At 44.8% G+C, this 27919-nt stretch overlaps 3 protein-coding genes across 11 annotated transcripts; 1 reads left to right on the top strand and 2 right to left on the bottom strand.

Moving 5' to 3' along the window:
• Window positions 1-576: 576 nt before the first annotated feature.
• CCDC163 (CCDC163 homolog) lies at window positions 577-4013 on the bottom strand. Of its 8 annotated transcripts, none has more exons than XM_037039499.1 (11): window positions 3847-4013; window positions 3543-3732; window positions 3412-3445; window positions 3039-3226; window positions 2848-2929; window positions 2496-2682; window positions 2320-2387; window positions 1961-2028; window positions 1571-1659; window positions 1131-1264; window positions 577-869 (listed from the first exon to the last, which is right to left on the bottom strand). In XM_037039499.1, the coding sequence occupies exons 2-11, from the start codon at window positions 3618-3620 to the stop codon at window positions 751-753; spliced, it is 1047 nt and encodes a 348-aa protein (XP_036895394.1). In that variant the 5' UTR covers window positions 3621-3732; window positions 3847-4013; the 3' UTR covers window positions 577-750. The 8 variants fall into 8 exon arrangements, with proteins under 8 accessions (XP_036895394.1, XP_036895395.1, XP_036895393.1 ...); XM_037039500.1 differs by having other exon boundaries at window positions 3919-4011; XM_037039498.1 differs by lacking the exon at window positions 3847-4013 and having other exon boundaries at window positions 3543-3840.
• A 255-nt stretch (window positions 4014-4268) lies between these two features.
• MMACHC (metabolism of cobalamin associated C) lies at window positions 4269-10072 on the top strand. Of its 2 annotated transcripts, none has more exons than XM_037039489.1 (4): window positions 4269-4410; window positions 6143-6335; window positions 7721-7764; window positions 8312-10072. In XM_037039489.1, the coding sequence occupies exons 1-4, from the start codon at window positions 4330-4332 to the stop codon at window positions 8726-8728; spliced, it is 735 nt and encodes a 244-aa protein (XP_036895384.1). In that variant the 5' UTR covers window positions 4269-4329; the 3' UTR covers window positions 8729-10072. The 2 variants fall into 2 exon arrangements, with proteins under 2 accessions (XP_036895384.1, XP_036895383.1); XM_037039488.1 differs by having other exon boundaries at window positions 6143-6337; window positions 7723-7875.
• Window positions 10073-10237: 165 nt separating this feature from the next.
• Window positions 10238-19938, bottom strand: PRDX1 (peroxiredoxin 1). The gene is made up of 6 exons (XM_037039490.1): window positions 19837-19938; window positions 17750-17866; window positions 15412-15565; window positions 14982-15104; window positions 14514-14644; window positions 10238-10586 (listed from the first exon to the last, which is right to left on the bottom strand). Exons 2-6 carry the CDS (start codon window positions 17853-17855, stop codon window positions 10501-10503), a joined length of 600 nt encoding a protein of 199 aa, XP_036895385.1. The 5' UTR covers window positions 17856-17866; window positions 19837-19938; the 3' UTR covers window positions 10238-10500.
• Between the last annotated feature and the right edge of the window lie 7981 nt (window positions 19939-27919).

The following is a 27919-nucleotide window of genomic DNA, read 5'->3' as shown; positions in this document are numbered from 1 at the left end:
AACCTATTTCTTACTGGAGGTCACAGTCAAAAAATTCTGAAAGCCACTGGATTAGAGGCAAAGACACTGAAAGAAGAGAGACCAGGGAGTAGACTGATACAGAAATGTAGGCTGGGCTGCTAAGGATGAGGAGGTGTGAAAGGGCAGGAGTGAGCCTCAAGAGCAGAAGCTGGAGTCAAGAAGAAAGATCCTCCTATTGCCTACACCCATGGCCAACCAGAGTGTCTTGCCTGCTTCTGCATCCCCACAACAGTACTGCCCCAGAGCTTTGTCCTACATCATTCTACCCACCAGAATGGGAGCTACCACCTCCTTCCAAGTTCCACTGAGCACAGAGTTTGAACTCAGAAGGTACTTAGATTTCAGACAAAGCAGTGGCAAGAGGTAGTCACATTACAGGAAGAAAAGATAGAGCTGAGTCTATCCCATGTGGATGTGGATTCACAGAAAACACATCAGGGAGAGTTAAACCATTTTACTTCAGTTGGTGGGCATGTGGGCAGGCAGTGACAAGCCTCAGCAGGGAGGGCAGATACCAGCTGGATCAAGGGGGGGGGGGGGAGGNAACACATCAGGGAGAGTTAAACCATTTTACTTCAGTTGGTGGGCATGTGGGCAGGCAGTGACAAGCCTCAGCAGGGAGGGCAGATACCAGCTGGATCAAGAGGGGGGGGGGCAGGGAGCCCAGAAACAAGGCCTTGGAGGAGAAGGTGAGCAAAGAAGTCTTTATCTTACTACTCTTCCAAGTCCTTACAGGTCACTCAGGAGTATCTTGGGGCCATTAAAGGACAGGTCCTCCTGCTCAATGCTCTTGGTCTGGAGCTGAAAGTTGCTGGGTTCCAGGTTAGAAAGAGTGCTCTTCTGGAGGTCTAAGAGGAGAGAAAGGAAAAAGAGAAAAAAAAAAACATCAGCAAGCCCTGTGATACACAAAACTAGGCCCTGGACCTGTCTGATTCGGAGAGAAATACAGGCCTGACCTGGGATAAGTAGCAAAAGAGGTTGATGGACTCACAAAGAGGCAGAGACTCCATTCTACCCAGCGCCAAACAATTATGCAGGTGGCATTAGGGCACCATTCAGATTTAGCCTCCCCCAGGAGGCTCCCCCAAAACTAGGCTCCCTGCCCTTACCGTCACCTAACTTCCTTAGAAGTTCCCAGCTCCTGTTACTGTTTTCACGAATGGCTTCAGAGCTAGATGAAGGAAGAGATGAGGCAAAGGTGGCAGCTAGGGGTAGCTTAGACTGGAGGACCTGGACAGAAGTCCTGGAAAGGGAAACAAAATCAGAGGCAGAAATGGTGATGGTGGGTCAAGGGGACCCTTCCAGCACAGAACTGTCCTCCTTTCTGAGGCCAGAACTCCCTCTTTATCCTCCAAACACATAAAGATACCTCAATGACTCCATATCAAGTAAAGAATGCTCAGTACTCCCCTTATGGACTATATCCCAAATACTCCTACTTCCCCTGCTGGCCCAAGTCATATATAGGATAGCTAAACTTTGGACACCAATGCCTGGCCTTCGTGAAACAAATCCCTTCCACTGCCACAGGTATTCACACCCCCCTGACCTGGGGAGGTCCTGGTCCCGCCAGGCATCACGGGCCTCTCTCCTGGCAGCCTCCTTGCTCGCCTGGTCACTCTGCAGCTGCTCCAACATCTGCCAGATTATGGTGCCAGGTAGAACCAAACCTCTCCTTGTTCAGGAGAAACACCCCCCACCTCTCCATAATGGACCTCTTCAACACACATGGAACCTTTAGTGGGCAAGGAGTTTCTCGTGGCCTGGAACAGAGGGCTTGGGAAGAAAAGCTTTGGATGGAGGTGGAATCATCACAGGGAAGAGAAAGAGACAGGGGGGAGAGAGGGCATCCTGGCCTGCCTGTAGAACAGGATACACAAGAGAGAGGAAGGAGCCTCCACAGGGAGATTTGATGGGATAGGTCCAATCCTGGTCCTACCTTCCAGCTTCGGGCCTGAGCTTGCCGCCCCTCAGCCATCTGTTTCAGCATCAGCTCCTGATGCTGGGCTGCAGATAACAGAAAATGTAAGAAAGCTGTTCTCCAACTTCTTTCCTTCCCCCTCCCTGCCTTGTGCCCAGTATGGTGCTGAACTGAGATATACGCATGCTGGTCCAGATAACAGGAAGCTTCCAAGCTGACTAGGAAGAGTAGACTCATACCTTTGGAGACAAGACCAAAATGTTCGCCAGACTGCTAAGTAGCTCAAGCAATTAGAGCTATGGCCACTTACTGGGAGAAAAAGGCTTTCCAGAAAAGGGAACAGCTGAACTCATACCCTCCTCCAGTCTTTTACTTACTCAGCTGGTCCCGCAGCAACTTCAGTTCCTCCCTCAGAATCTCCGACTCCTCCCACAGCAGTTGCCTCCTGCAAGGATGACAGCAGTCCATCTAAAGCCAATAAACAAGCCCAGAGGAGGCTACCAGAGTACCAGGAATTCAAAGGCCTGAAGGGGAAGTCTTGCCCATCACTTACTCATTCTGCAGCTCTTGGTGAAGGCCACTGGTAGCACTGCATTTTTGTGGTCCTGCTTGTATCTGGGCTTGGGCCTGTTCCTGCACCTGGATTCGAAGACCCTGCAGTTCCCTTCTCAGCCTGTCCAGGCGCTGCTCCAAAAGAAGAGCCTTCCGCTCTGGGCCCCCCTGCAGCAACTTTAGTGATGCTATAATGGGACAAGTTGGGGGATCAACCCCTCTAAGAGCTTCACATATGAGCCTATAGACTCCACTTTCAATTCAAGACGCAAATGCACACACAATAGGTGTGCAATAAAATTGTTTGCATATGTATAAGGCTTTGTGTATGAAGAAATAAACTGGCCAGATACCTTCCAGGGCACAAATTTGGTACTTCTGCTGCTCTTGCTCTTCCAGCAGGCCCTGCACAGCTTGCCTTAGTGCCTCAGTCACCTACCCAGACAGAAAACCACATGAGCTACTGGGTAAGGGGCTTCCCCAACCCATGGTATCCTCGTCTCACTCAACACCATACATACATGCCTAGGATTTCGAGCCTCACCTGAGCCTGGGATCGAAGCTGGGATCTGAGAATAGTAACTTCATCCCTGAGAGATTTGCTATGGGCCCCAGCCCAACTCAGCCTCTCTGGCACAATAGGAGTCTCTAGAGCCCAAGGCTGTTGAGCTTGGGATTCTGATCGGGGAGGCAAGTGATGAGGAGAAATCCAGGTTCCAGTCAGGTCTCCTGCTGAGGAAAGAAGATTTGGGGGTGGAAGGAGGGGGTACAGATCTTTGTTCAAGAAAGGAAATAGTTGGACACTTGAAAGGAAGAGTGGATGGTACAGGTGGTGGAAAAGGAAGACCCTGAAAGAAATCTTCCTGAAAGGGGAAAAGAGATCCTGAAAGGGGATAGAAAAGGGGGGCAATACCTACCTGTAGCAGAGACGCCAAGGGGATACAACCGCTGCTACAAAAAATAATAATAATAATAATCAAGTGCATGTTCAATGAAATCTGAGTCCTTTATCCCACATTCCCAAACCGGGGTCCTCACTTCCCCTTACCTTAATCCTGGCCACATTTCCGTCAGTAGCACTGAGAAGCGCGTCCAGCTGCTCGGACCAGCTCAGACTCTTACTCATAGCTTGCAGCAGGGGTCTGTCTCCCTGGTGTCTTGTGCCCTTAGTCTCCCATTACGGAATAACCGACGCACAGCACAGGAAAGGCCACAATGTCAGATTGAAATAGGGAATACTAAGGATAAGGATGCAATATCAGACTAAAACTGCGCCCCTGGGACTAGACAGGGGAGAGGCGTTCTTGGGAAACGGGGGGGGGGGGGGGACGGGGCTGCGGAAAACGGGATACCCTGATGTGGGCACATCAGGAGGGACTTGAAGGTGCCGAATCTTGATCGAGACCTCCTCAGACACAGGATACTGTCGCCATCACACCGAACCAACGCCAACTGCTACTGCCGCCTCTGGGTTCAAAGCCTCCAGTAGATAAGGAAAGGCCGACTTTCGACCAGTTCCCGCAGCCCGACCTGGGAAATGGAGTTCCCTTCTCACGTAGACAATGCTTAAAGCTGGCTACAGAACTACGTTTCCCTGGAGGCAATATGTGCATTCACACCCCTACCGTGAAGCTTGCTAGGAAACCGAGTCTTTCTGGTTCTACAATGGTTGTTTCTAAGGACCAAATGAACTACATATCCCAGTATGCATTGCGCAGAGTCCCGCTACGCATCCCACATTTTTTGGGAAATGAAGTCCAAGCTCCCCTAAAAGTTAACAACTCAGGCTGTCTCGAGACTTCATTGCCCAGCAGGCTCGGCGCGTAGCGTTCAGTATGGAACCTCAAGTCACGGACCTGAAGCAGAAAATTGAGGACACGTTGTGCCCTTTTGGCTTCGAGGTTTACCCCTTCCAGGTTGGTTTTTGTCTCCTGCGATGCTAGGGTGAGGTGTATTAATGTTAGAAGTGGTGATAGTGGCGTGAGGCCGGTAAGCCTTCTGATCCTTCCCGAGCTCCTCTGGTCCTTTGTCCATCCGATTTACCAGGACTGTGTCAAAGGGGCTCGGGTAAGTAGGAGCAGTTGCATGGTTGTTCTTTTACACCCAGACAGTGCCAGATTGGTGAGTGGGAGACACCATATGATCCAGTGACCGTGTGACTCTGTCACTTACAGAATTAACGGGAAGAAAGGCACCCTTGGGGCCAAAGTCACTTTGAAAGTTTCCTGAAGGAGTTAGGAGAGAGCAAGGCGTGGAACGTTTGCATGGCTAGGGTTTAGGTCATTTGAGGAGGGAAGGACATTCCTGTTGTTGAACAAGCAAACCAACTGGCTGCTTTGTTCCATCCAGCAGCAGAAGCATAGTTCACGATTTTGCCAGTCACTGTCACTGGGCGGGGTATATTAACTCTACCCAAAGTGCACAAAAGTCCGGCTCCACAACTTTCCCTTGTTTACATAAGTCCATTTCCTCCATTCCTTCCAGTGCCTCCTGCACTGAGCTGTGTAGCTTGAGCCCTTTGCCTAACGTTTAAGAGACAGGCTACTCTCACCCCTTCCACTGGGTGGCCCATAGCAGTGCTGGTATGTATGTACCATCTACATACATTCCCATAGCAGAGAATGTATGTAGATGGAGGAGTAACTTGGGTCTAGTTTGAGAGAGCATTTTCCAAAAAAAATAGAGTTGAGCTTTACATGAAAACAGATTACAAGGAAGAAGGGTTATGTACATCCCAAATATCTGGAAAATTTTGAGTATAGGCATGGAGGTGGTAGGTAACAGGTATGGGGGGACAGTAAGGATGATATCTGGTGGGTCAGGTGGACTTGGGTAGTTGGAGCTGTTGTACTGAAGACCTGCCAGTCATTCTAGGCTCCTACTTTTCTCAACCCCACATCCAATCAGACACAAGGACCTTTAGGAATCTGTCTCCAAATTTCTCAAATTAATGCCCTTCCATCCAACACATCTATGCTCTGGTCCAGGCCATTTCTCATTTGGATTTACTGCAGTAGCCTCCTTGCTGTCATTTTGCCTCCAATCCGTCCTCAATTCTGCAGCCAGATTAATCTTTCTCAAAATTGATCACGTCAGTTTGCTTCTTAAATCTTCAATGGCCCTGTGTTATTACCAAATTAGACCTATATTCCTTAAGTTGGTATTCAAAGCCAATCTTTCCTACTGATCTCTCCAGCCTTTCTCTCCCTCTGCTTCTCTCTACAAACCCTCTATTTCTATCAAAGTAGACAATTTGCTATTCTCCAAATATGTTCTGTACTTTTTGCCTTTGTTTATGCTGTCACCTCCATTTAGAATACACAACAGATTCTTCCTCCCCATATCAACCTGTCAGCTTGCCTCCCAGCCTTAAAGTCTCAGCTTCCAAGAAGACTTCTGATTTCAGAGGACCTTCACCTGGCCCTATCATTGCACCAATCACAGTACAATCAATTTCTTCTTGTTCCTAGTTGTTCAAAAATTCTCTGCCTCTGTATTCTAAATGTCCTGTCCAATTCAGCAAGTCCTCCATAAACACACATCACAGATCATCAATAGAAATTCAATGATTCAGTGAATGAGCTGGAGGCTGGGGCAAAATATATGAAGCCTTAAATGCTAGGTTAAGGCATGAATTTCCTGTTCCAGGTGGCATGGTACAATGCACTCCTACCTCCGGCCTTCCACCTACACCTGCCAGGACCTACCCTGGCCTTCCTGGTACTCAGCACACCTGCCATGTTTGACCGGGCCCTCAAGCCCTTCCTGCAGAGCTGCCACCTCCAATCACTGACTGACCCCGTGGACCAGTGTGTGGCCTACCATCTGGACCGTGTTAGAGCAGTGAGTAACATTCATATCCTCCTCCAGCTTCCCCAGTGTGCAATTGCTTCAAGCCCCTCCAAGCTCAGTGCAGTATCTAGACCTTTAGGATGATATCCTAAAGGGCAATAATCCTCAAAGTAATGATACAAAGAAATGTCTCTGGCTCTGGCTGGTGTGGCAAAGTGAACCTCGACATTACTGCGATCTGTCCCTGTTCTACCTGCTCAATCCAGGTTCAGCCACCTTCCTCTAGCAGCCCCCCAGGTCTGAAATCATCCTTACTCACCCTATGCTGATGGGTGACTCTATGAACTTCAGACCAGACTTCCCTTGACCTCCAAATGAAATAGAAATAAGCCCAACATGCCCCAGGCTTCTCTCACCTATCTTTACCCTATCCTGGAAGTTTCATGCTGCCTTTGAGGCCTTTTGAGGATGAAACACTTTTTCCCCACCTCACACTCAACAGATACATGTTTGTTTGTTTTTAAAGATAAGGAGAGAACCTTCTTTTAAATGTTTTTTTAATATATATTTTACTGATTATACCATTACAGTTGTTCTATTCCCCCCTTCATTCCCCTCCACCCTGCACACCCCTTCTCCCACCCTTCCTCCCCTTTAGTTTATGACCACGTGTCTCAACTTCTTTAGATTCTGTATTTCCCCTACTATTCTTGCCCCCCCCATTTTTTACCTACCATCTATGCTACTTATTTTCTGTATCTTCTCCCCACTTCTCCTCCTCCCACTCCCCTGTTGCTAACCCTCCATGTGTTCTTCATTTCTATGGTTCTGCTCCTCATCTAGCTGTCCTCTTGGTTTGCTTTTGTTTTAGGTGTGGTTGTTGGTAACTGTGAGTTTGCTGTCCTTTCACTGTTCATATTTTTTATCTTCTTTTTCTTAGATAAGTCCCTTTAACATTTCATATGAGACCTTTTCTTTTTAAAGATTTTATTTCTCTTTAGAGGGGAAGGGAAGGGAGAGAAATATCAATGTATGGTTGCCTCTCATGCATCCCCTGCTGGGGAACAGCCTGCAACCCAGGCATGTGCCCTGACTGGGAATCAAACCAGGATCCTTTGGTTCGCAGGCCCACACTCAATCCACAGAGCTACACCAGCCAGGGATACATTTCCATACATAAAATTACACTGGGACTGTGGAGGGCAGAGGCAAGTCACCCCTTATAAAGGTTTCTGAGCAAGACCTTCAAACATGGGCCTCCTGGACAGAATATCATTTTCTTCACACTGGAGCCCCTCCCCCACATTTAAGGTTATGTTTTCCCTTCAAACATGACTTCTGAGGACTGGACCATGTTAACACAAATTAGGGCTCCCTAGAACATATCATGATTCCTCTCATGCTGAAAGGAGCCTCCATCTTATCCTCTATCCCAGAGCCTCCCAGAACTGCAGATGGAAGTCATCGCTGACTACGAGGTACACCCTAATCGGCGCCCCAAGATTCTGGCCCAGACAGCAGCCCATGTGGCAGGAGCTGCTTACTACTACCAACGACAGGATGTAGAGGCTGACCCCTGGGGAACCCAGGTCAGAGGTCAAGTATGAATGACTAAAGACAGAAAATGGTAAAGGCCTATCAAGATACCAGGTCTGAGGTTCCTCCACCTCCCATGGGAAAAAGAATTTGTAGACACAATCCTGAGATCCAGCCCCATGTGCTTTCTGGGAGTCCCACCTTGGGACATCAGGTCAGAGAACCTGGTCTGTAAAACCCTATTACAGAATGGAGGGGGCAGAGCAGTGATTAGATCGGTGCTGAGACTTTGAAGTTGATTGACAGTTAGCTTCCAAAACCCCTCCTCATGGCCAGAGTGAGTTCGTGAAAAGGTTGCCCACTTACAGGTTCACATGTGGAGTCACTGTCCGCTGAGTAAGAAATGAATAAGCTTAGTTGCACTGATGGTAATTGAATTTGGTGCTAAGGTGACATCCATGACCTTACTTTTCTTTACCCTCTCCCCAGCATATATCAGGTGTGTGCATACATCCCCAATTTGGGGGCTGGTTTGCCATTCGAGGGGTAGTGCTGCTGCCAGGAGTAGAGGTGCCAGATCTGCCACCCACTAAACCACTCGACTGTGTACCAGCAAGAGCTGACCGAATTGCCCTGCTTGAAGGCTTCAATTTTCATTGGCGTGACTGGGCATACAGGGATGCTGTGACACCTCAGGAGCGCTACTCAGAAGAGCAGAAGGCCTACTTTTCCACACCACCCGCCCAACGCTTGGCATTGTTGGGCTTAGCCCAACCCTCAGAGCAGCCTAGCTCTTCATCCCCAGACCTTCTCTTGACCACACTCATACCCAGCAAGCCTCAGAATCCCAGAACCCAAGGGTGGCTCAGCCTCAGGACCTCACCACCTACAACTCCTGGTCCTTGATATCCTCTCCCCTCACCCACTCCCTGTGGGATCCCTATTTACACTAGTGGTACTTGCTAGGACTTTAGGCAAGGTATAGATTTTATTTTAGGTAAAAGATGATTACTTTTGATAAGTTATAAGAGATCTTCAATGAAGATAACATGGCTGAGAGACATTTTGTCAAGACAAAGATCTAAGACCAAGGCAACTATTTATTTCAATAGGGGGAGGGGGGGAAGGCAGATCCAGAATTCCCGCCTGTTTTGGCATGTGTATGCTCTCCAGTGCTCCAAGATGCTACATGATAGTTTAGGGACAATAATCCTCAAAGTAATGATACAAAGAAATGGCTCTGGCTCTGGCTGGTGTGGCTTAGTGGATTGAGTGCCAGCCTGAGAACCAAAAGATTGTTGGTTCGATTCCCAGTCAGGACACATACCTGGGTTATATAGACTGGGCCCCCAGTTTGGGGGAGGCAACAATTCTGTGTTCTCTTTCTCCCTCCTTTCCCCTCCAAATATAAAAACCTTTAAAAAGTGTGTTGTTTTAGGGACTGAGGGGTTTTTTAAATGTTTATTTTATTCTCATTTGAGAGGAAGGGGGAGAAATATTGGACATGAAGAGAAACACTGACTAGACTAGCTGTCTCCTGCACTCACCCCAACTGGGGACTGTCTGCAACCAGGGCATGTGCACTGACCCAGAATCAAACCAGCAATTTTTCAGTTCTGGGATGACACTAAAACCAACTGAGCCAAGTTGGCCAGGACTGTAATGAATTTCAGAAAGAATGCTTATCATAATAGTATGCAGTGTGTCATGTTATTGAAGGCCCTGGGAATCCTGTATTGCTGTTCACCATTTAGAATACTGAAGACATCAATAGGCTGAGGGTAGCTGATAAAGTCGAGTGTCTGTAAGACCATCATTAGCATACACTGAAATATTCTCCATTCTCAATCTGCCCTAACCACAAGGCCCCAGGAGTTGTCCCAACCCTCACCTCTCTCTCTCAGAACAATGACATGAGGCCAAAAAAAAGGCTACCCTCAAAGCAAGGCTAGAACCCAGGGAAAGTGACAAGTGTTCAACTTTGCTTTTGATACCAAATGTCCTTCCTACCCTACAAACACCAGCCCAGGTGCTAGGTCTTCTCCCCCTTTCAGTTCCAAAGGTACAGAGCCTCTAATTCTGTTCTTTTATAGCACCAGTAACAGGCTTTTATCAGACAAAGCCAAGCTCCAGGTTCTCATGCAGCTTTCCCAATAGTGTAAAGGGTAAATGCCCAAGAAATCAACATCACTGAAAGGGTAACCTACAATGCAGCCTATAAAATAAACTGAAGGACTCTGGCCAACACCACAGCAGGTCTTGCTCTTTTCCCAAATATAGTAGAAGAAAACGTTAATATCCTGGTTTAGTTCCATTCCCCCTCTGTAATTTTCTGATTCTGAAGCAACTCTCACTTCTCACTTTCCCCTGTAAGTCAAAAGCTAATGCCCTCTAAAATAAACAAACAACAAGGTATCAGTTGAAGTTTAATAAAAACTACACAAAAAATGGTGATGCCCCACTACTGCACGTCAGTTGGCCTGTTTCATAAGTTCAGGTCATTTCCTCTAGAAAAAGAAAAGGCTGGCCTCCCCAAACCCTGCAGGAAAGGCCTGTTTTATCCAGGATCACATCTGGCCTAAATCTAAGATCTTGTGTTTTAAGCATGACAATAGTAAAAGAGAGGTTTTGTTCTCATGGCTGTGTACTGCCGCCATGACCCTATAATGGCCCACTGCTCACTTCTGCTTAGAGAAATATTCCTTGCTCTTCTGGACATCAGGCTTGATGGTATCACTGCCAGGTTTCCAGCCAGCTGGGCACACTGTAAGAGAACATTAACACTAATTAATAATTTGCTCAGTGGTAAGCTCCACCCTCCACTCTCCTCCCATGGACAAATGGATACCTCAAAACCAAATCTGAGCCCTAAAGAGCATAAATCACTCAAGTAACAGGAAACTTAACCTACTAGTCTAGATCATTCAGCCTTTTAGTGCAAGGCTAACAACATGCCATTTAATCTTCACCATAGCCCTTTTACATATAATTTATTGATTCAGCACCTGAAATTTAGTTTTTTTTAACTCACCCGAGGATACGTTTTTTTTGTTTTTTTAAAGATTTTATTTACTTATCTTTAGAGGGGAAGGGAAAGAGAGAGGGAAAGAAATATCAATGTATGGTTGCCTCTGGTGTGTCCCCTGCCGGGAACTGGCCTGCAACCCAGGCAATGTGCCCTGACTGGGAATCAAACCATGATTCTCTGGTTCGAAGGCCCGCGCTCAATCCACTGAGCTACACCAGCCAAGGCTGAGGATACGTTTTTATTTTGTTATGTTCTTTGGAGAGCGAGGAAAGGAGAGAAACATCAATCACCTGCCTCCTGTATGCACCCTGACAGGATCGAACCTACAACCTTTTGGTGTACGGGATGATGCCCCAACCAAATGAACCAACTGGCCAGGGCTGAAATTTAAAAAAATTAAGCAACAGCCCTGGCTGGTGTAGCTCAGCGGATTGAAAGCAGGCCTGTAAACCAAACAACCATGGTTCAATTCCCGGTCAGAGCACATGCCTGGGTTGCAGGCCAGTTCCCAGCAGGGGACGGATGAGAGGCAACCATACATTGATATTTCTCTCCTTCTCTCCTTCCCTTCCCCTCTAAAGATAAATAAAATGTTTTAAAAAATAAAAAAATAACACATGTAATATACTTCATAAAAGTGCTTAGGATTCATAGCCTCTCAAATGTTAACTACCATAAGCCATAAAAGGCTGCACACAGAAAGCTGTGTCTGTTCTAGTGGGATGGGAAGCAGCAGAGACCAACAGAACCTGAAGAAGCAAGCTTCAGTCATGAACACTTGGGTTCAGAAGCCTAGCCCAAGAGCAAGGTCCTTTCAGAAAATCCAGTGAAGGGCCAGTTTTGCCACTCCTCCTGTCTGTGCTCATCCCCCACTAGGGGGCAGTCTCAGCAGCCTTCTGCTCCCTCAGTCTAGTCCCACACAGGCTTTTGCAAAAGATGCCTTCTGGTATCAGTGCTCATTGATCCCTATTTTTTTTTTTGAAGATTTTATTTATTTATCTTTAGAGAGGAAGGGAAGGACAGAGAGAGAGAATATCAATGTATGGTTGCCTCTCGTGGGTCCCCTGCTGGAAGTGGCCTGCAATCCAGCCATATGCCCTGACTGGGAATTGAACCATGATCTTCTGGTTCACAGGCCCACACTCAATCCACTGAGCTACCCCAGCCAGGGCTGATCCCTATTGATCCTTGTCTCCCACTCTAGCCAAGTTTCATTTTTGGGTCCCCCAAACAGATAACCACTAATCCAGACTAACAAATTCCATCTTCTTTAAGGTACAGAAAATAGCATAGACAGTAGGTAGAAAATAGAAAGGGAGGAGGGCAAGAATAGTAGGGGAAATATAGAATCTAAAGAACTTGAGACACGTGGTCATAAACTAAAGCAGGGGAGTGGTGGGGGAGGGGAATGAAGGGGGGAATAGAACTGTAATGGTATAATCAAGCCCTGGCTGGTGTAGCTCAGTGGATTGAGCACGAGCCTGTGAACCACACGATTGCAGTTCGATTTCCAGTCAGGGCACATGCCTGGGTTGCAGGCCAGTTCCCGGCAGGGGCACACCAGAGGCAACCACACATTGATATTTCTCTCTCCTTCCTTTCCCCTCTAAAAATAAATAAATAAAATCTTTAAAAAAAAACAGAGAACTGTAATGGTATAATCAATAAAATATTTAAAAAAGAAAAAAAATCCCATCTTCTTTGAATCACAGTATCAAGAATTCAAAGAGCTTTGGGAAGCTAGTTTAAAGCACTTAATTTCTAGAGAAAATATAGTAATACAAGAAATTTGTGCAGGTCCACAGTGTGCACTTAATCTGACCCTGTTGCACTTAATCACAACTATCCTGTTCTCAATTACATTAAGTTGGGGGGGTAGGGTTCATGGTCCCCTACCCCCACATACCTAGCACCTATAGCCACAGGAACTGAGTCTTTAAAACTACTAGTTGGGATAAGGTTGTCTCATAACACCACCACTAGGGGATGAAAAAAGGAGTAAAAAAGCTATAGCCTTACAAATTCACAAGCTGGGGTCAAGCAGTTCAGTATTGGCAATCAGAATGTTTAAGGAGAGACCCTGGCCAGGTAGTTCATTTGGTTAGAGCACTGTCCCCATATGTCAAGGTTGCAGGTTTGATCCTTGGTCAGGGAACACAAAGAACCAACCAGTGAATGCATAAATAAGTGGAACAATCAATCAGGGTTTCTCTCTGAAAATCAATTTTTTTTAAATGTTTTATGTAGAGAAGTACTAGTGCTGGAGCAGTAAGGGCCTATATACTCTTAGCAAATGCTAAACTAAAAACCTTAAATTGACCCCTAGGCTGGTGTGGCTCAGTGGACTGAGCACCAGCCTGCGAACCAAAAGGTCATAGGTTTGATTCCCAGCCAGGGCACATGCCTGGGTTTCAGGCCAGGTCCTGCCAGGTCCCCAGTTGGGGTGTGTGAGAGGCAGCCAACTGATGTCTCTCTCACATATGGATGTTTCTGTCCCTCCCCTCTCTCTAAAGCTAAATAAACAAATCTTTGAAAAATAAAAACCTTGCCGTGGCGTGGCTCAGTGGATTGGGCGCCGACCTGAGAACCAATGGGTCACTGGTTCAATTCCCAGTCAGAGCACATGCCTGGGTTGTGGGGAAGGTATCTGGTTAGGGGCTGTGAAAGGCAACTATTGTATGTATCTTTCACACACATCAAAGTTTCTCTCCCTCTCTGTCCCTCCCTTCCCATCTCTCCAAAAATAAGTAAGTAAAATCTTTAAAAGATAATAAAATAAAATTCGTAAGTGGAATCTGCTCAGTTTTGTTTAGACTTTACAAGGTCAGACTCACACACACATTATCTTTGATCCTGAAATTTCTAAGTGAAGAACCTTGATGTTTCATTTGAAACCTTCTAGCTGTAACTCTCCTCAAATATATTTTTAAAAAATAGCCCTGGCTGGTATGGCTCAGTGGATAGAACACTGGCCTGAAAAGTAAAAGGTCACAGGTTCGATTCCCAGTCAGGGTGCACGACTGGGCTGCAGGCTAATGTTTCCTTCCTTCTCTTTCTCCCCCCTTCCCCCCTCTCTAAAAATAAATAAAATCTGGCCCTGGATTGAGTGTGGGGCCTGTGAACCACAAGATAAATAAAATCTTTAAAAAAAATAGAAATGTGTTAGCTGTATCTGCTTATTGTCTTTGGGTAAGTTGTAGTAGTAGTTCTATTTTATTTTCCAAATTTCAAAGCTAGACATATATTACTTTTACTTTTTAAAACCCCAATAAAAACAAATATGGATTAGAGAGATTAACTCTTCTCCCAGTAACACTTAAAGAATGGCAAACTTTAACTCTAAATGTGGTTCTCAACCTTTCGTTTCACCCTTATACACCTATGAGATGTTCCTACATTCCTTTATAGTAAGTTAAATGTGGAGCAGTGAATAATTCTAAATGAGCAGGGAAAGAGCTGGAAATGTACAGGTGGAATAATACACAGCCTTTATAATCTCCTCCCCAAGCTTTTTAATTACCCTGCCCCCACAACCCACTATAATTCAGAGACTTCAATTTCTTGAAGGGACAGAATCACCCTCCTTTTTGTTTGGTAGACTTTGTCCCTACACTTTTCCCACTCTACCACCATTCTGTCTGGTCGCCAGGTGGACTGAATTACCTTCCCCATGTTTGTCAGTGAACTGGAAAGCCTGAACTAGTCTCAGAGTCTCATCCACAGATCGGCCAACAGGAAGGTCGTTTACGGTGATCTGGCGAAGGATACCTTTTTCATCAATGATAAAGAGGCCCCTGGGAAGAAGAGATTGAAGGTTTGAGAAAGGGCAGTACAGGTTTAAAAACTGGTTTGTTAGAATACAGAAGCAACAGAGTGGGCTAGTCTCTCAGACTTGCATAGGCCTTGACCTTAGTGAAGATGCCCCTACATAAAGAATGAAATGAGACCATCATACTGTACACCTTAAACTTAACACAGTTTTGTATGTTAATTATTTCTCAATAAAACTGGTAAAAAAAATAAAATGAGAAAGAAGTCTGTACTGATCAGGTCTCTTTCTCCAAATAGAAGGCCCTCAGCCAATCATACCTCTCCTGATGAATGTCAGCCCCTATTCCCACAGGTATATACCTGAATGAGATGCCTTCATCAGCCTTTAAGACTCCATAGTCCTGAGCAATGGTGCGCTTGGGGTCTGACACCAAGGGAATGTTCATGGATCCCAGTCCTCCTTGTTTCCTGGGTGTGTTGACCCTACAGGAAAAGGCACGCACATTCATTCAAACTCTTATATAGCAAATACATTAATTCTACTTACACACCCCCCTTCTAACATTCCTGACCTCCCCCCAAAATGTCAAACTTGGGTATACTCAGATGCAACCCAAGCTGCTTCTCCTCTGCTGCCAGGTAATAAAGCGAAAAGAGGAAGTCAGAGCCTTTACCCTCCTTCCATGAGATGCCAGAAGCCAATACTAGAGAAACATTATTGCCAAAGCCTCCATGTCCCAGTTCCTGCTTAATTAAAAAGTCCACATGCCAAATGGACCAATAGCTTTACCATGCCAGGTGGCAGAAGTGAGAATCCACAGAAGCACCAATCACTTGGCAGTTGAGTTTCTTAAATTCTTCCACCCTATCACTGAAAGCAATGATCTCAGTGGGGCACACAAAGGTGAAGTCAAGAGGGTAAAAGAAAAATACCACATATTTTCCTAGAAAAAAACAAAAGCCCCAAATTAGCCTTTGAAACAGACATCCTTGCTTTATAAAGAACAGAAAACTAAAGACATTTTCCCATAGAAAAGGGGGACTTTTAAAAAAAGACTTTTATTTATTTCTAGAATGGAAAGAAGGAAAAAATAGAGGAAGAGAAACATTGATGTGCAAGACAAACATGGATCAGTTGCCTCTCACACACCCTCAACCAGGACCTAGACTGCAAGCCAGGCACATGCCCTGACAGGCAATCAAATCAGCAACCTTTTGTTTGTATGACGACACCCAACCCACTAAGCTATGCAGGTCAGGGCAGGAGGCCTTTTTAAGTTGATACCAGAGACAAATGTTAGATACCAAAATGCTCAAACACAAATGTCGCTTAGCCTCCTAGCAGCTACTTTCAGAATCTCTTGCAACAGGAGGCACTGCATGTAAAAAAGTTCCTTCCAGTAGATGCTTTATTTTTCTGTCTCCGTATTAGCTGCCCATTAGAGACCACTGTTCAGTCTAATTTTGATCTTCTCTGGGTAGTTAAAATTAGCAGACACCAAGTTCTCCGATGAAGAAGAGCAAGAATGTAGTTATCTACCGGAGAGCCCAATGCCAATGCTTTAAAATCAATGCCTAATAAAAGCTGAGATGCTGGATTCTCTGCTGCAGGGCAGTGAGAGACCAAAAAGAGGAAGTCAGAGCCTTTGCACTTCTTTCGCAATGAACCACAGTCACGGAATGGGTAAGGTTTAAGTGATCACCTGAATCACCCCAAAGTGTTCCTAATAAGCCTGAGAAAAATTTTATATGGCAGGTCTGGCTGGTACAGCTCAGTGGAGTGAGTGCTGGATTGTGAAGCACAAGGTCGCCGGTTCATTCCCAGTCAGAGCACATGCCTGGGTTGCAGGCCAGGTCCCTAGTAGAGGGTGCACAAGAGGCAACCACATGCTGATGCTTCCCCCTCTCTCTCTCCCTTCTCCTCTCTCTAAACATAATCTTGTTTAAAAATGTAGGTATCAAAATTAAGAGAATAATGTATGTTCAATTAATTTAAAAAAAGAAAAATTTTATATGGCAAATATTCCAAAAATCCTGGTAGAAAACAGGATTTCTTGTTGGAATTTTACTGAAGTCACTCAGATGACCAACTGCGTAGATCTTTAACTGACCAGGTAGCCTCTCACACCTCATGGGCTGAGCTACTGGAACAAATACTCACTTCCAAGAAGCAACAATGTTTGAGAGCCAAAAAAAGTTGTTCCTATGAAATTCACTTTGAAAATCAGAACCAGTAGAAATTCCTCCAAACAACCTCCCCAGGGTACTGCCTAACAAGCAGCTTCAAAAAGGGCAGAGAGCCCTGGCCATCACAGCTCAGTTCATTGGGCATCCTTCCACAAAGCAAAGGTTGCTGGTTTGATTCCCAGTCAGGGCACATTCTTGTGTTGCAGGCCAGGTCCCCAGTTGGGGGCACGCAAGAGGCAACTGATCCATGCGTCCCTTCGCACATGGATGTTTCTATCCCTCTTTCTCCCTCCCTCCCCTTCTCTAACAAGTATATGTGCCAGGAAGCCTAGTCACATGTTCTACCCAAAAGCTGACTCTGAGAACTGATTACTATACATCATTAAAAAAGGCATACTTGTCTCTTGACTTTCAGGTTTGTATTAAAAGGAATCTAGTCTTAATTATCCCAGAAGACCCAGCTGCTCCCAACTGTGAGGTAAAGGAGAGCCTTATTAGAACCTGACTTGTGTCTGCATGAAGCTATATCAGAAAGGAGGCAAAACAGTCAAGGGAATGTGCCTAAACACTCTAATAATACAGTACCTATGACGCATATTTCATAAACCAAGCATGAGCTGTGAGACTTTAAATTGCTGAAGACCTTTTACAAGGTGATGAGACAGATAATGAGACTATCTCCAATAATACAATGAGGAGTATTGAGAAGATAACTAAGCTACTATGTTCAGGCATAATGAAGCATGTGCTTTCCTCAGAACAGTCTGGATCTAGAAAAACTACCTCTGTAATAACTTGATAATCACCACTTGGCACCCGAAACACCTTGACCTAGGAGACATAAATCATTTTACAACCATACAAAGATACAAAAGTTGAACAAGCCATCCCTAAATAGCAAAATAATTGCATTTCCATGAACCTAATGTAACTGCTCTTACCTCTGTAGTCAGAGAGGCTGATATCTTTGAACTGACCATCTGGCATAACAGCTGTAGCTTTGAAGTTGGGGGCAGGGTGCCCAATTTTAGCATTTCCTGAAGACATGTTGCTATCAACTAGAAAAGATAAAAAGAGGAAATAAATTTGAGACAAGTCTTCTTCCTCTAGATAACCAGCACCCTTCCTCTACTTAGACTTAACTGTAGTACAATAAAGGATCTGTCTGGTGGCCCTGAATAAATACATTAACTTACATTACAATAGGAGGAGGCATAAGCTTAGTTTTCCAACTTCTGAAACAAAAGCAGATTATCACATATCTCTGAATATCAGCTTTTGTTTTCAATTAAAAACAGCAATTTCTTTTTTTTAAAGATTTTATTTATTTATCTTTAGAGGAAAAGGGAAGGAGGAAAGGAAAGAAATATCAATGTATGGTTGCCTCTCATGAGTCCCCTGCTGGGAAGTGGCCTGCAACCCAGGCGTGTGCCCCGACTGGGAATCGAACCGCGATCATGTGGTTCGCAGGCCTGTGCTCAAGCCACTGACCCACACCAGCCAGGGCTAAAAAACAGCAATTTCTTTATAGCGCTGACCTGTAAGGCTTAGTTGGTTGGGCCTAATTCCATAGAATGTAAGGTCTCTCTAGTTCCATTACCTGGGTTTCGAGTTCTGTCCCAGATCAGGGCACATACAGAAGCAACTGATCCCATCTCTCTCTCACACTAATGTTTCCCTCCCTCCCTCCCTCCCTCCCCCCTTCTCTCTAAAAATAAATAAACAAATAAAAACAGCAATTTTGTTGCAAATTGAAGTAATCTCTACTACTTTTTCTGAACTGTTATTTGTACAATGGCAATTTCCTCTGTATTTTCATTATGCAGAAGCAGAGTGGGGACAATGCACAATGCCAGAATGCCTGACTCCCCAAAGCAGGCAATGTTGCCTTTTGTCTGGACTGTGCTTCCATCTATCTTCATAATGTGGGAAGCACACTTGATATTCTCCAGGTAGATCTGCCAAGGACACACACCCTAAAGCCAATCTGCTCAATTTCAAAACTTTAGCTTGTCATGTTTAAGCCCTAGAAGTCCTTTCAAAAATGAAAAATGAGTTTATGACCTCAGGACAAAGATGCTGGGGCAGTAAATACAATAATTTATTGCTGAAATGCAACGTTACACTGGATTTACCCGAGCCAACACTAAGACTAAGGAGTTAAGATTTAGGACTTGGGATGCCATGGGTCTGAAAGCCTCAAGAGGCTAATTTTCAAGTGCCAAAGTTCGAAAGAAACATTGAGTGAGCACTGATCATCTCAAACTTTCTACTGCTTTAATAACAAAAACCCACTTGCTAAGGGACGTGGCAACTTGGTGAGCAAATATAGGGTGTGACCCTAAAATAAACGGCCTCGTTCAGACAGGCTTTTCCAGGTGTCCCCTACATGCACTAAAGCCCAACCAATCAGGGAAAGCCTGCTGGATTTCCAGCCCACTGGGCCTCTTCAGCTCTAACCAGGAACCTCCCTGGTGAAAAGCACGCTCCCCACCCCCCCACCCCTTAGGGTCCTGCCACTCCCATCACCACTTCCACCACAGCACTTCGGAAATCACCATTAAAAAGTCTTTAACGAGAGCATTTGGGATTACCACAAACCCCATTCCGCAAATGGAAAAATAAGGGCTAGGAAGAGAATCTTAATATCTGAAGTTCCACAGGTAGTAACGGCCCAGGACTAGATACGGCCTTAATCCCTAACCTGAGGTCAGTCCATTCTAGAAGCTTCTAGAACAGCCCGACAAGCACTACCACCAGTCTGCTCTTCCAAGCCAATCAGCGCCTTCTGCCTGGGTTGCCGGGGAGAGGCTCGAGCCGACTTTGGCGTCAAGGTTCACCCGGGACCCACAGCTCGGGTCCGCGTGAAGGTGCGCAAACCGCCTGACCACTCTCGGGCGGCAGGCCACACCAGGCCACCTCCCCAGAGCAATCCCAGTTGGGGGGGCGCACCAAGGGGAGCGGTAAAAAGCAACCAGCAGGATATGGGGCCCTCCGCTCCCCGAGGCCGCACTGCCTACACACTCACCGGCTCTGAGACACCAAGACAACAAGAAGCAGGTCAGGAAGAAGAATCACGAAGGGTACGCAAGTATGCAGCTCTACTTTTATAGCCTGTAGGGCTCTCGCGAGAGTCAGAGAGGGTCTCGGTCCGGGAGGAGGGGAGAGGAGGGGGATCTGGCCGAAGCCCCGCCCACATCCAACGCACCCGCCCGGTATGACTCAGCGCCTTCTCCTCTCTCCCGGAGAGGGTTCCCAAAGTGCAAATTCCCCCTACCCGCAGCCTGCGGTTGGGGTCAGAGAGTGAGGCACACGATTTTGATAGACTTCAAGCCTTAACGTCTCCGTTATGCAGGATCTCTTCAGGACCCGGAGGGTGGTGTGCGCCTTGCCCTTAAAACCCAAAACAGGGTAGGGGTCTCGCTACTGCTCACGTAAAACCTCATTTAACCACACCAAGCCCTGTGAACTAACCAAATAATGTATCCCCCCTTTCGGAGGTGTCCTCACATTCACTGCCTTAGTGCTGACCCTCAGTACTCCGAAGTGTCTGCTTAGACAGCCTCCTTCATTGTTCCAGTTACGGAACAATGCTTTCCATCCCCCATCCATCCTTTTCACAGTGCCTGGGTGGAATCTTTGAAATCTGTCACTGCTGCGATTTGTGGTTTAAAAAACTAGGTCAAGCCCAGGTCCGTGTGGATCAGTTGATTGGGTAAGCTCCCGCAAACCGAAAGTTCCGTTCCCGGTAGGATACCCAGTTGAGGCACATGCCTTAGGTTTCGGGTTCGGTTCCTGGATGGGGCCGTGAGGAAGACAACTGATGAATGTTTCTCACATTGATGTATCCCGACCACTTTCTCCCTCCCTTCCCCTCTGGAAAAATAAATAAAATCGTTTTTTAAAAGCTCAACTGAAGCATCAGGTATTCTGAAGCTATTTCTGACCTTGGCTCACCCCCAGTAATGATCATTCTTTATTTTTTTTTAAGAGAGGGACAGAAACATCGAGGGGGGTGGCTATACAATAGCCTGTATAGCCACCCCCCCCCCCAAAGAATTAAACTATTTTCCTTGCTTACCTGTCTGCCTCTTTTTGCTAGAGTGATCTTCTGGAGGGTAAAGGTTGGGTCACATCCATCTCTCTGCCCCACAGGGAACAACAGAGCACCTGATGTTAAAATAGGGGCATTTAATAAATAGTACTATCATGTCCCCCTTTCTGCCTCCAGCCCCCACAATCCTACTAACTCCTTTGGACCTTATAGCAGAATAGAAAATGGAAAGTGCTGTGTCATGGTGGCTAAGCATCTCAAGTTTTTTTGGTACTTATGATCCTATTTTGCAAAAGTAGTGATTTTTTATTTGTTTTCCCTTACCAGCCTGGGACTGATCAGTTATTTGGCCATTATTCATTTTCTTCTTGAGGAGGCACTGGAGACATAGATTTCAGAGCTTATTAGTGGATGATTAATGGCATGTGCATATTAAACCAACAGCACACTGGCCTACTTCAGTCAAAAGAAAATTACCATTTATTGTATCTTTAACATGCCACGTCCTGGGCTGGGCACTTGGGTTTATTTGTCCCATTTAAGGACCAAAAGAGTTATGCTGGCTCAGGAAAATGGCAACACTTAGCCCCATGGGAATATAAAAAATGAAACAGCAGTACAAGAGTTCTAAAAAGAGAAGAAATCTGTTGAATATTTGTTGTCTAATTAAATGATTGTGGGATCTGTTTTTTTAGAGGACAGTAACAATTTCAGAAATGGGTGCAGAGGGGATTTTTTCCGTTTATCCTTCTACGGGACTTGGTATATGTCTCTGTCTCCACTTTTACAAATATGCCACTGTTTTGTCCTGACTTGTTCAGCAGTAGTCTGGGAAGAATTTTTACCTGTTTTTTTTTTTTTTAATCTTCATAGTACCAGAACCTAAAGAAATCTAATGGGAAGCTACTGCAAAGGTCCAGACAAGAGAATTCTCAGGACTGTAATATGACATTAGCAGCAGGATTGGAAGAAGGAAAGAAATCACGTTTCTATAGGCTCAGTGACATAGGAAACACTTGAGAATAAGCAGGTTGGAGGGTAGAAATAATGACAAACACCCCGTCAGACATGGAGTGTTTCCTGCAATGTGAAAGGTCACTGATTCAGTTCCCAGTCAGGGCACATTTCTGGGTTGTGAACCTGTTCCCAGGTTGGGGCGCCAGCTAGAAGCAAGTATGCTAAGGTAATATTACAGAGACTAGAACATTAAGGTGTCCCATGGTGTGCAGTGATGCCTTACAGTTATATGCCTTACATTCTGGTATGACCAGACTGTATAACTGTGGAGTTTACTCTATTACCGACTCCTATTTTTCTTTCTAGTTGATTTTTTTTTTTGAGAGAGAGAAACATCAAATTTTTGTTCCACTTATTTATGCATTCATTGGCTGATTTTTGTGTGTGCCCTGACTGCAGATGGAACCCGCAACCTTAGTGTATCAGGACAATGCTCTAACCAATTGAGCTACCACGCCAGGGCCCCTGACTCCTCTTTTAAAGGAGAACATAATCAGTTTGGTTTGAGGAAAACAACATTGAAATACTCCCAAGACATCCAGGAGGAAGTATTCAAAGATCATTATTGGAGATGTAGATTTAGAATCAGCAGCACAGTAGTTTAATTACATATTTATTGTTCTGCTGTTTACAGGAGGCCTATACTCTGCTAGGTACCACACATGCAAAGATAAATGAGACACCATCTATTAAAGTGTTTTGAAGAGTCACTAAATAGGATGAAGAGTGGTGAAATTCACAGAAATGAAGTGAAACAGGTTATTTTGGAGGAGATGATTAAGAGCCCACTTTGGGGTAGGTCGAATTTAAGATTTCAGGGAAAGATGGCCAGAACGAAGTTGGAAATGCGTAAACATGAGGGGAAGCCTATGGGATAGCTACCTTGTTCATTATGTTATAATTTTAATATTTAGGACCATGTTTCCTTGCACGTAATAGATACAATAAATATTTGTTAAATATATATATTTTTTAAAGATTTTATTTATTTATCTTTAGAGGGTAAGGGAAGGAGAGAAGGAGAGAAATATCAATGTATGGTTGCCTCTCATGAGTCCCCTGCTGGGAACTGGTCTGCAACCCAGGCATGTTGCAGGCATTATTGATTCCCAATCAATAATGACTGGGAATCAAACCGCGATCATGTGGTTTGCAGGCCCGCACTCAATCCACCGAGCTACAGCAGCCAGGGCTTGTTAAATATATTAATAAATTATATTTTTTACATCATTCACAATATCATGGACACTTGAACCTGGGGGGAAATGAAATTCCTGAGAGAGTGGAAAGAGGTAAGCTAAGACTAAAACCTCAAAGAATTTCTGTGAAGGTAGGAGGGGGATAAAAACAGTTAAAGGCAACTCAAAAAGAACAGCATTTTCTGGATAGAGGGTCACTCATGAAGATGAACTGTTTCCACCAGGAACAATTTCCTTTGGTCACCACCATCAGCACTTAAGTTTATTGCACCTAGGAAAGAATAACAAAAAATAAAAGTGAAAAAGAAATGAGTTAAGAAGTCAATTAGATATACAAGCTGCCTCCTGAAAATTTTATTTAGTAAGTTTTCTCTAAAATTCTTTAAATAAAAACAAAGTTTGATACTAACCTGCTCCTTGCTGAGGGCTTTATGTGGGGCTTCGTTTGGAAGGATTGCCTGGGGTCAGAGACGTACTGAGAAAATGCTTGCACAAACCGTATTCAATATTTTGCCTTATTACTTAGAAGCGAGGTCCTTCAATTTTTTTCTCTGCCCAATTCAAATAAGTATGACTCTTCTTTGCTGGGCAAAGCTCTGGTTCCCAGTACAGTTCCTCAGAAGATTTAGCTCTCTCTCCATTACCTTAAAGTAATATTCTCAAACTTGAGAGTAGCATGAGGTCCCTTGCGAAAGGAAAAATATTCTTGAGGGCCCCCACAAAAAATGTTGCGTTGATTTGTTAACTTTAATTATTTAACTTTAATTTTTCAATTTTTTCCATTCAGATTATTTAATATTTTAATAGGTTGTCCAGATGTAGTGTTGAAAATAATTGAAATCAGACTTCCAGCCAAGACGGAGGTGTAGGTAGACACACAGTGCCTCCTTGCACAACCAAAAGAAGGGCAACAACAATTTTAAAACGGTAAACAACCAGAACTGCCAGAAAATCGAACTGTATGGAAGTCTGACAACCAAGGAGTTAAAGAAGACTCACTCATCCAGACCAGTAGGAGAGGCGGAGTCTGGCAGCCAGGCAGAGAGGACTGGTGGCAAGGCGGAGGCTGGTGGAGTGGGCAGTCCCACGTTTGCGTGCAGGTAAACCAGGCAAAACTGGGGAGCCAGACAGACCGCACAACCCAGGGTCCCAGTTTGGGGAAATAAAGCCGGAAACCACTGATTGAAAACGCCTGTGGGGGGTGAGGCAGCAGTGGGAGAAACTCCCAACCTCATAGGAGAGTTCATTGGAGAGGCCCACAAAGTCCTAGAACGTACACAAGCCCACCCACCTGGGAATCAGCACCAGGAGGGCCCAGTTTGCTTGTGGGAAGCGGAGGAAGTGACTGAAATCCAGCAGAAAGCAGAGCAAGTGCTGTTGTTCCCTTTTGTACCCCTCCCCCACATACAGCGTCACAACCCAGCCACTGGGTTGCCCTACCCTGGTGAACACCTAAGGCTCTGCCACTCATACGTAACAGGTGTGTCAAGGCAAAAAAAAAAAAATGGCCCAAATGAAAGGACAGATCAAAGCTGCAGGAAAAAAAAATAAAACTAAGTAATGAAGAGATAGCCAACCTATCAAATGCACAATTCAAAATTCTGGTAATCAGGTACTCACAGAATTGGTTGAATTTGGTTGCAAATTAGATGAAAGAATAAAGGCTACACTAAGTGAAATAAAGTAAAATGTACAGGAAACCAATAATGACAGAAAAGAAACCAGGACTGAAATCAACAGTGTTGTCTCAGAAAGAAGAAAGAAACATCCAACCAGAAAAGAATGAAGAAACAAGAATTCCAAAAAATAAGGAGCCACTTAGGAACTTCCAGGACATCTTCAAACATTCCAACATCCGAATTATAGGGGTACCAGGAGGAGAAGAGGAAGAGCAAGAAATTAAATACTTATTTGAACAAATAATAAAGGAGAACTTCCCCAATCTGGAAAAGGAAATAGACTTCCAGGAAGTCCAGGAAGCTCAGAGAGTCTCAAAGAAAGTGGACCCAAAGAGGAACACACCAAGGCACATCATCATTACATTAGCCAAGATTAAAATGAAGGAGAGAATCCTAGAAGCAGCAAGAGAAAAGGAGGCAGTTACCTACAAAGGAATTTCCTTCAAACTGTCAGCTGATTTCTCAAAAGAGACCTTATAGTCAAGAAGGGACTGGAAAGAAGTATTCCAAGTCATGAGAGGCAAGGACCTACATCCAAGATTGCTCTATCCAGCAAAGCTTTCATTTAGAATGGAAGGGCAGATGAAGTGCTTCTCAGACAAGGTCAAGTTCAAGGAGTTCATCATCACCAATCCCTTATTATATGAAATGTTAAAGGGACTTATCAAAGAACAAGAAGATAAAAGACGTGTACAATAAAATGACAGCAAAAACACAATTAACAACCACACCTAAAACAAAACAAAACAAACAAACAAAACTAAGCAAACAACTAGAACAGGAACAGAACCACAGAAATTGAGATCACATGAAAAGTTATCAACAGGGGAGTGGGAGGGGGGGAAAGGGGAAAAAGGTAGAGGGAATAAGTAGCATAGATGGTAGGTAGAAAAGAGACAGAGGGAGGGTAAGAATAGTATGGGGAAAGTAGAAGCCAAAGAACTTATATGTATGACACATGGACATGAACTAAAGGGAGGGAATGTAGGTGGGAGGGGATGTGTAGGGTGGAGGGGAATGAAGGGGAAAAATGGGACAACTGTAATGGTGTAATCAATATATATATATATATATATATTTTTTTTTTAAGATTTTGTTTATTTATTTTTAGAGAGAGGGAAGGAGGGAGAAAGAGAGGGAGAGAAACATCAATGTGTGTTTGTCTTTTACACATCCCCCACTGGGGACCTGGCCCGCAACCCAGGCATGTGCCCTGCTTGGGAATCAAACTGGCGACCCTTCGGTTCACAGGCCTGTGCTCAATCCACTGAGACACACCAGCCAAGGCCAATAAAATATATTTTTAAAAAATAGCCCTGGCTGGTGTAGCTCAGTGGATTGAGCGCAGGCCTGCGAACCAGATGATCGCGGTTCAATTTCCAGTCAGGGCACATGCCTGGGTTGCAGGCCAGTTCTCAGCAGGGGACACACCAGAGGCAACCATACATCGATATTTCTCTCTCTCTCTCCTTCCTTTCCTCTGTAAAAATAAATAAATAAAATCTTTAAAATAATAATAATAATAATTGAGCCCTGGCTGGTGTGACTCTGAATTGAGCATGGGCCTGTGAACCACACGATCAGGGTTCAATTCCCAGTCAGGGCACATGCCTAGGGTGCAGGCCAGTACCCAGCAGGGGACCCATGAGAGGCAACCATACACTGATAGTTCTCGTCCTCTTTCCTTCCCTTCCCCTCTGAATATAAATAAATAAAATATTTTTAAAATAATAATAATTGAAATCACTGTTTTATGAAAATGTTTGCTTGGGTAATTATTCCTACTCTTGCTGCAAATAAACTATTATTGTAAGAAAAGATACCCAAGATGAGTTTCCTGTAAGCACTATCCTCCGTGAACATGAATACAGTCCTAATTCTATAGTGCATCTTCCTTCAGGTTCTGCACACCTATACTGCCTATGCCTTGTTGACGATGACTCAGTTCTCCCACCATTTTTCTGTCCAAGCTAGCATGAAACCTTTGTTTATACAGTGCTCTTTGACATTATCTGGACTTCACTTAACAAAGCAGCAGTTACATCACTGTACTGATTTGCTGTGGTAGACAGCAACAAGCTACAACAGGTAAGGCAATTCAATATGAGTACAAAGCAGAAGTTGCAAAACAGTGATCACTTTAACATTAGGACCTGCTAACCGCAGCCTGCTGTGTGCTTATAAATCATTACAGTTAAACTTGTAAACCATTAAAGTTAAACCCATAAGCCATTAAAGGTAAATGCTTCCATGTAATTGTAACAACACATGCCATCATAGAAATCAAAATCACTGGGCAGCACTCAGTTATGAGGACACCAGATGATTCAGAATATAGTTATGTTAATTTTTTGAATTACCACTAAAAGAAAACTTCACATTTAACAGTTCTGAGAGAATATTGGAATCCTTAAATTTACAAGAATTCAGTTTATAAAACTATATTTGGGCCCTGACCGGCATAACTTAGTTGATTGAGCATCAGCCCGCAAATCCAGAGGTCGCTGATCTGATTCCCAGTCAGGGCATATGCTTGGGTTTGGAGCCAGGTCCCCTGATGGAGGACATGAGAGAGGCAACCGACGGATGTTTCTCTTCCTCTTTCTCCCTCACTTCCCCTCCCTGAAAATAAAGAAAATCTAGGCTCAGTTGTCACCATTCTGGAGCAAGTCTACCTAAGGCCAGCAGTAGTATGTTGGTTCTGAACTTCGTGTAGGAAAGATTTCACAACACAAGTCCAGGTGACAGTGAGGATCCATTTATTAAAACTGGGAACAGTGAAGCAAGAGCTTAGCAAAGAAGAAGCCACCTGAGAGCCTAGGCTGGGAGAGCCTAGGCTCAATGGGAAGCCAGAGAAAATGGTGGCTTTAGGGACGGGCTCAGGGGACAAGCCTGGGACAAGTGGACAGCTGCCCATTGCCTTAGTTTAGGAGACTCATGCCTGTGGGCAAAGAAAGCAGGGAATGAAGAAGGGAAAGGAATGCCACTGGCTGTTCCCCAGAGGGGAAGCACACTCCCTGGGTCCTTTGTCTTAAGGCTTTTATCTCTTTCTTGCAGGCAGGAATCTTAGAGGAAGTCTCAGGGGAGGGTTTCAGAGTAATATTCATCAGTTCTACAGGTGTGTCCCTTCAGGGTCCTCGTCTCCACTTGAAACCAGAAAAG

This window comes from Sturnira hondurensis, unplaced genomic scaffold, assembly GCF_014824575.4.
Source record: "Sturnira hondurensis isolate 20B ecotype Veracruz unplaced genomic scaffold, ASM1482457v3 Scaffold0025376, whole genome shotgun sequence".
Lineage (NCBI taxonomy): Eukaryota > Metazoa > Chordata > Mammalia > Chiroptera > Phyllostomidae > Sturnira > Sturnira hondurensis.
This window is presented reverse-complemented; position numbering and strand designations above follow the sequence as displayed.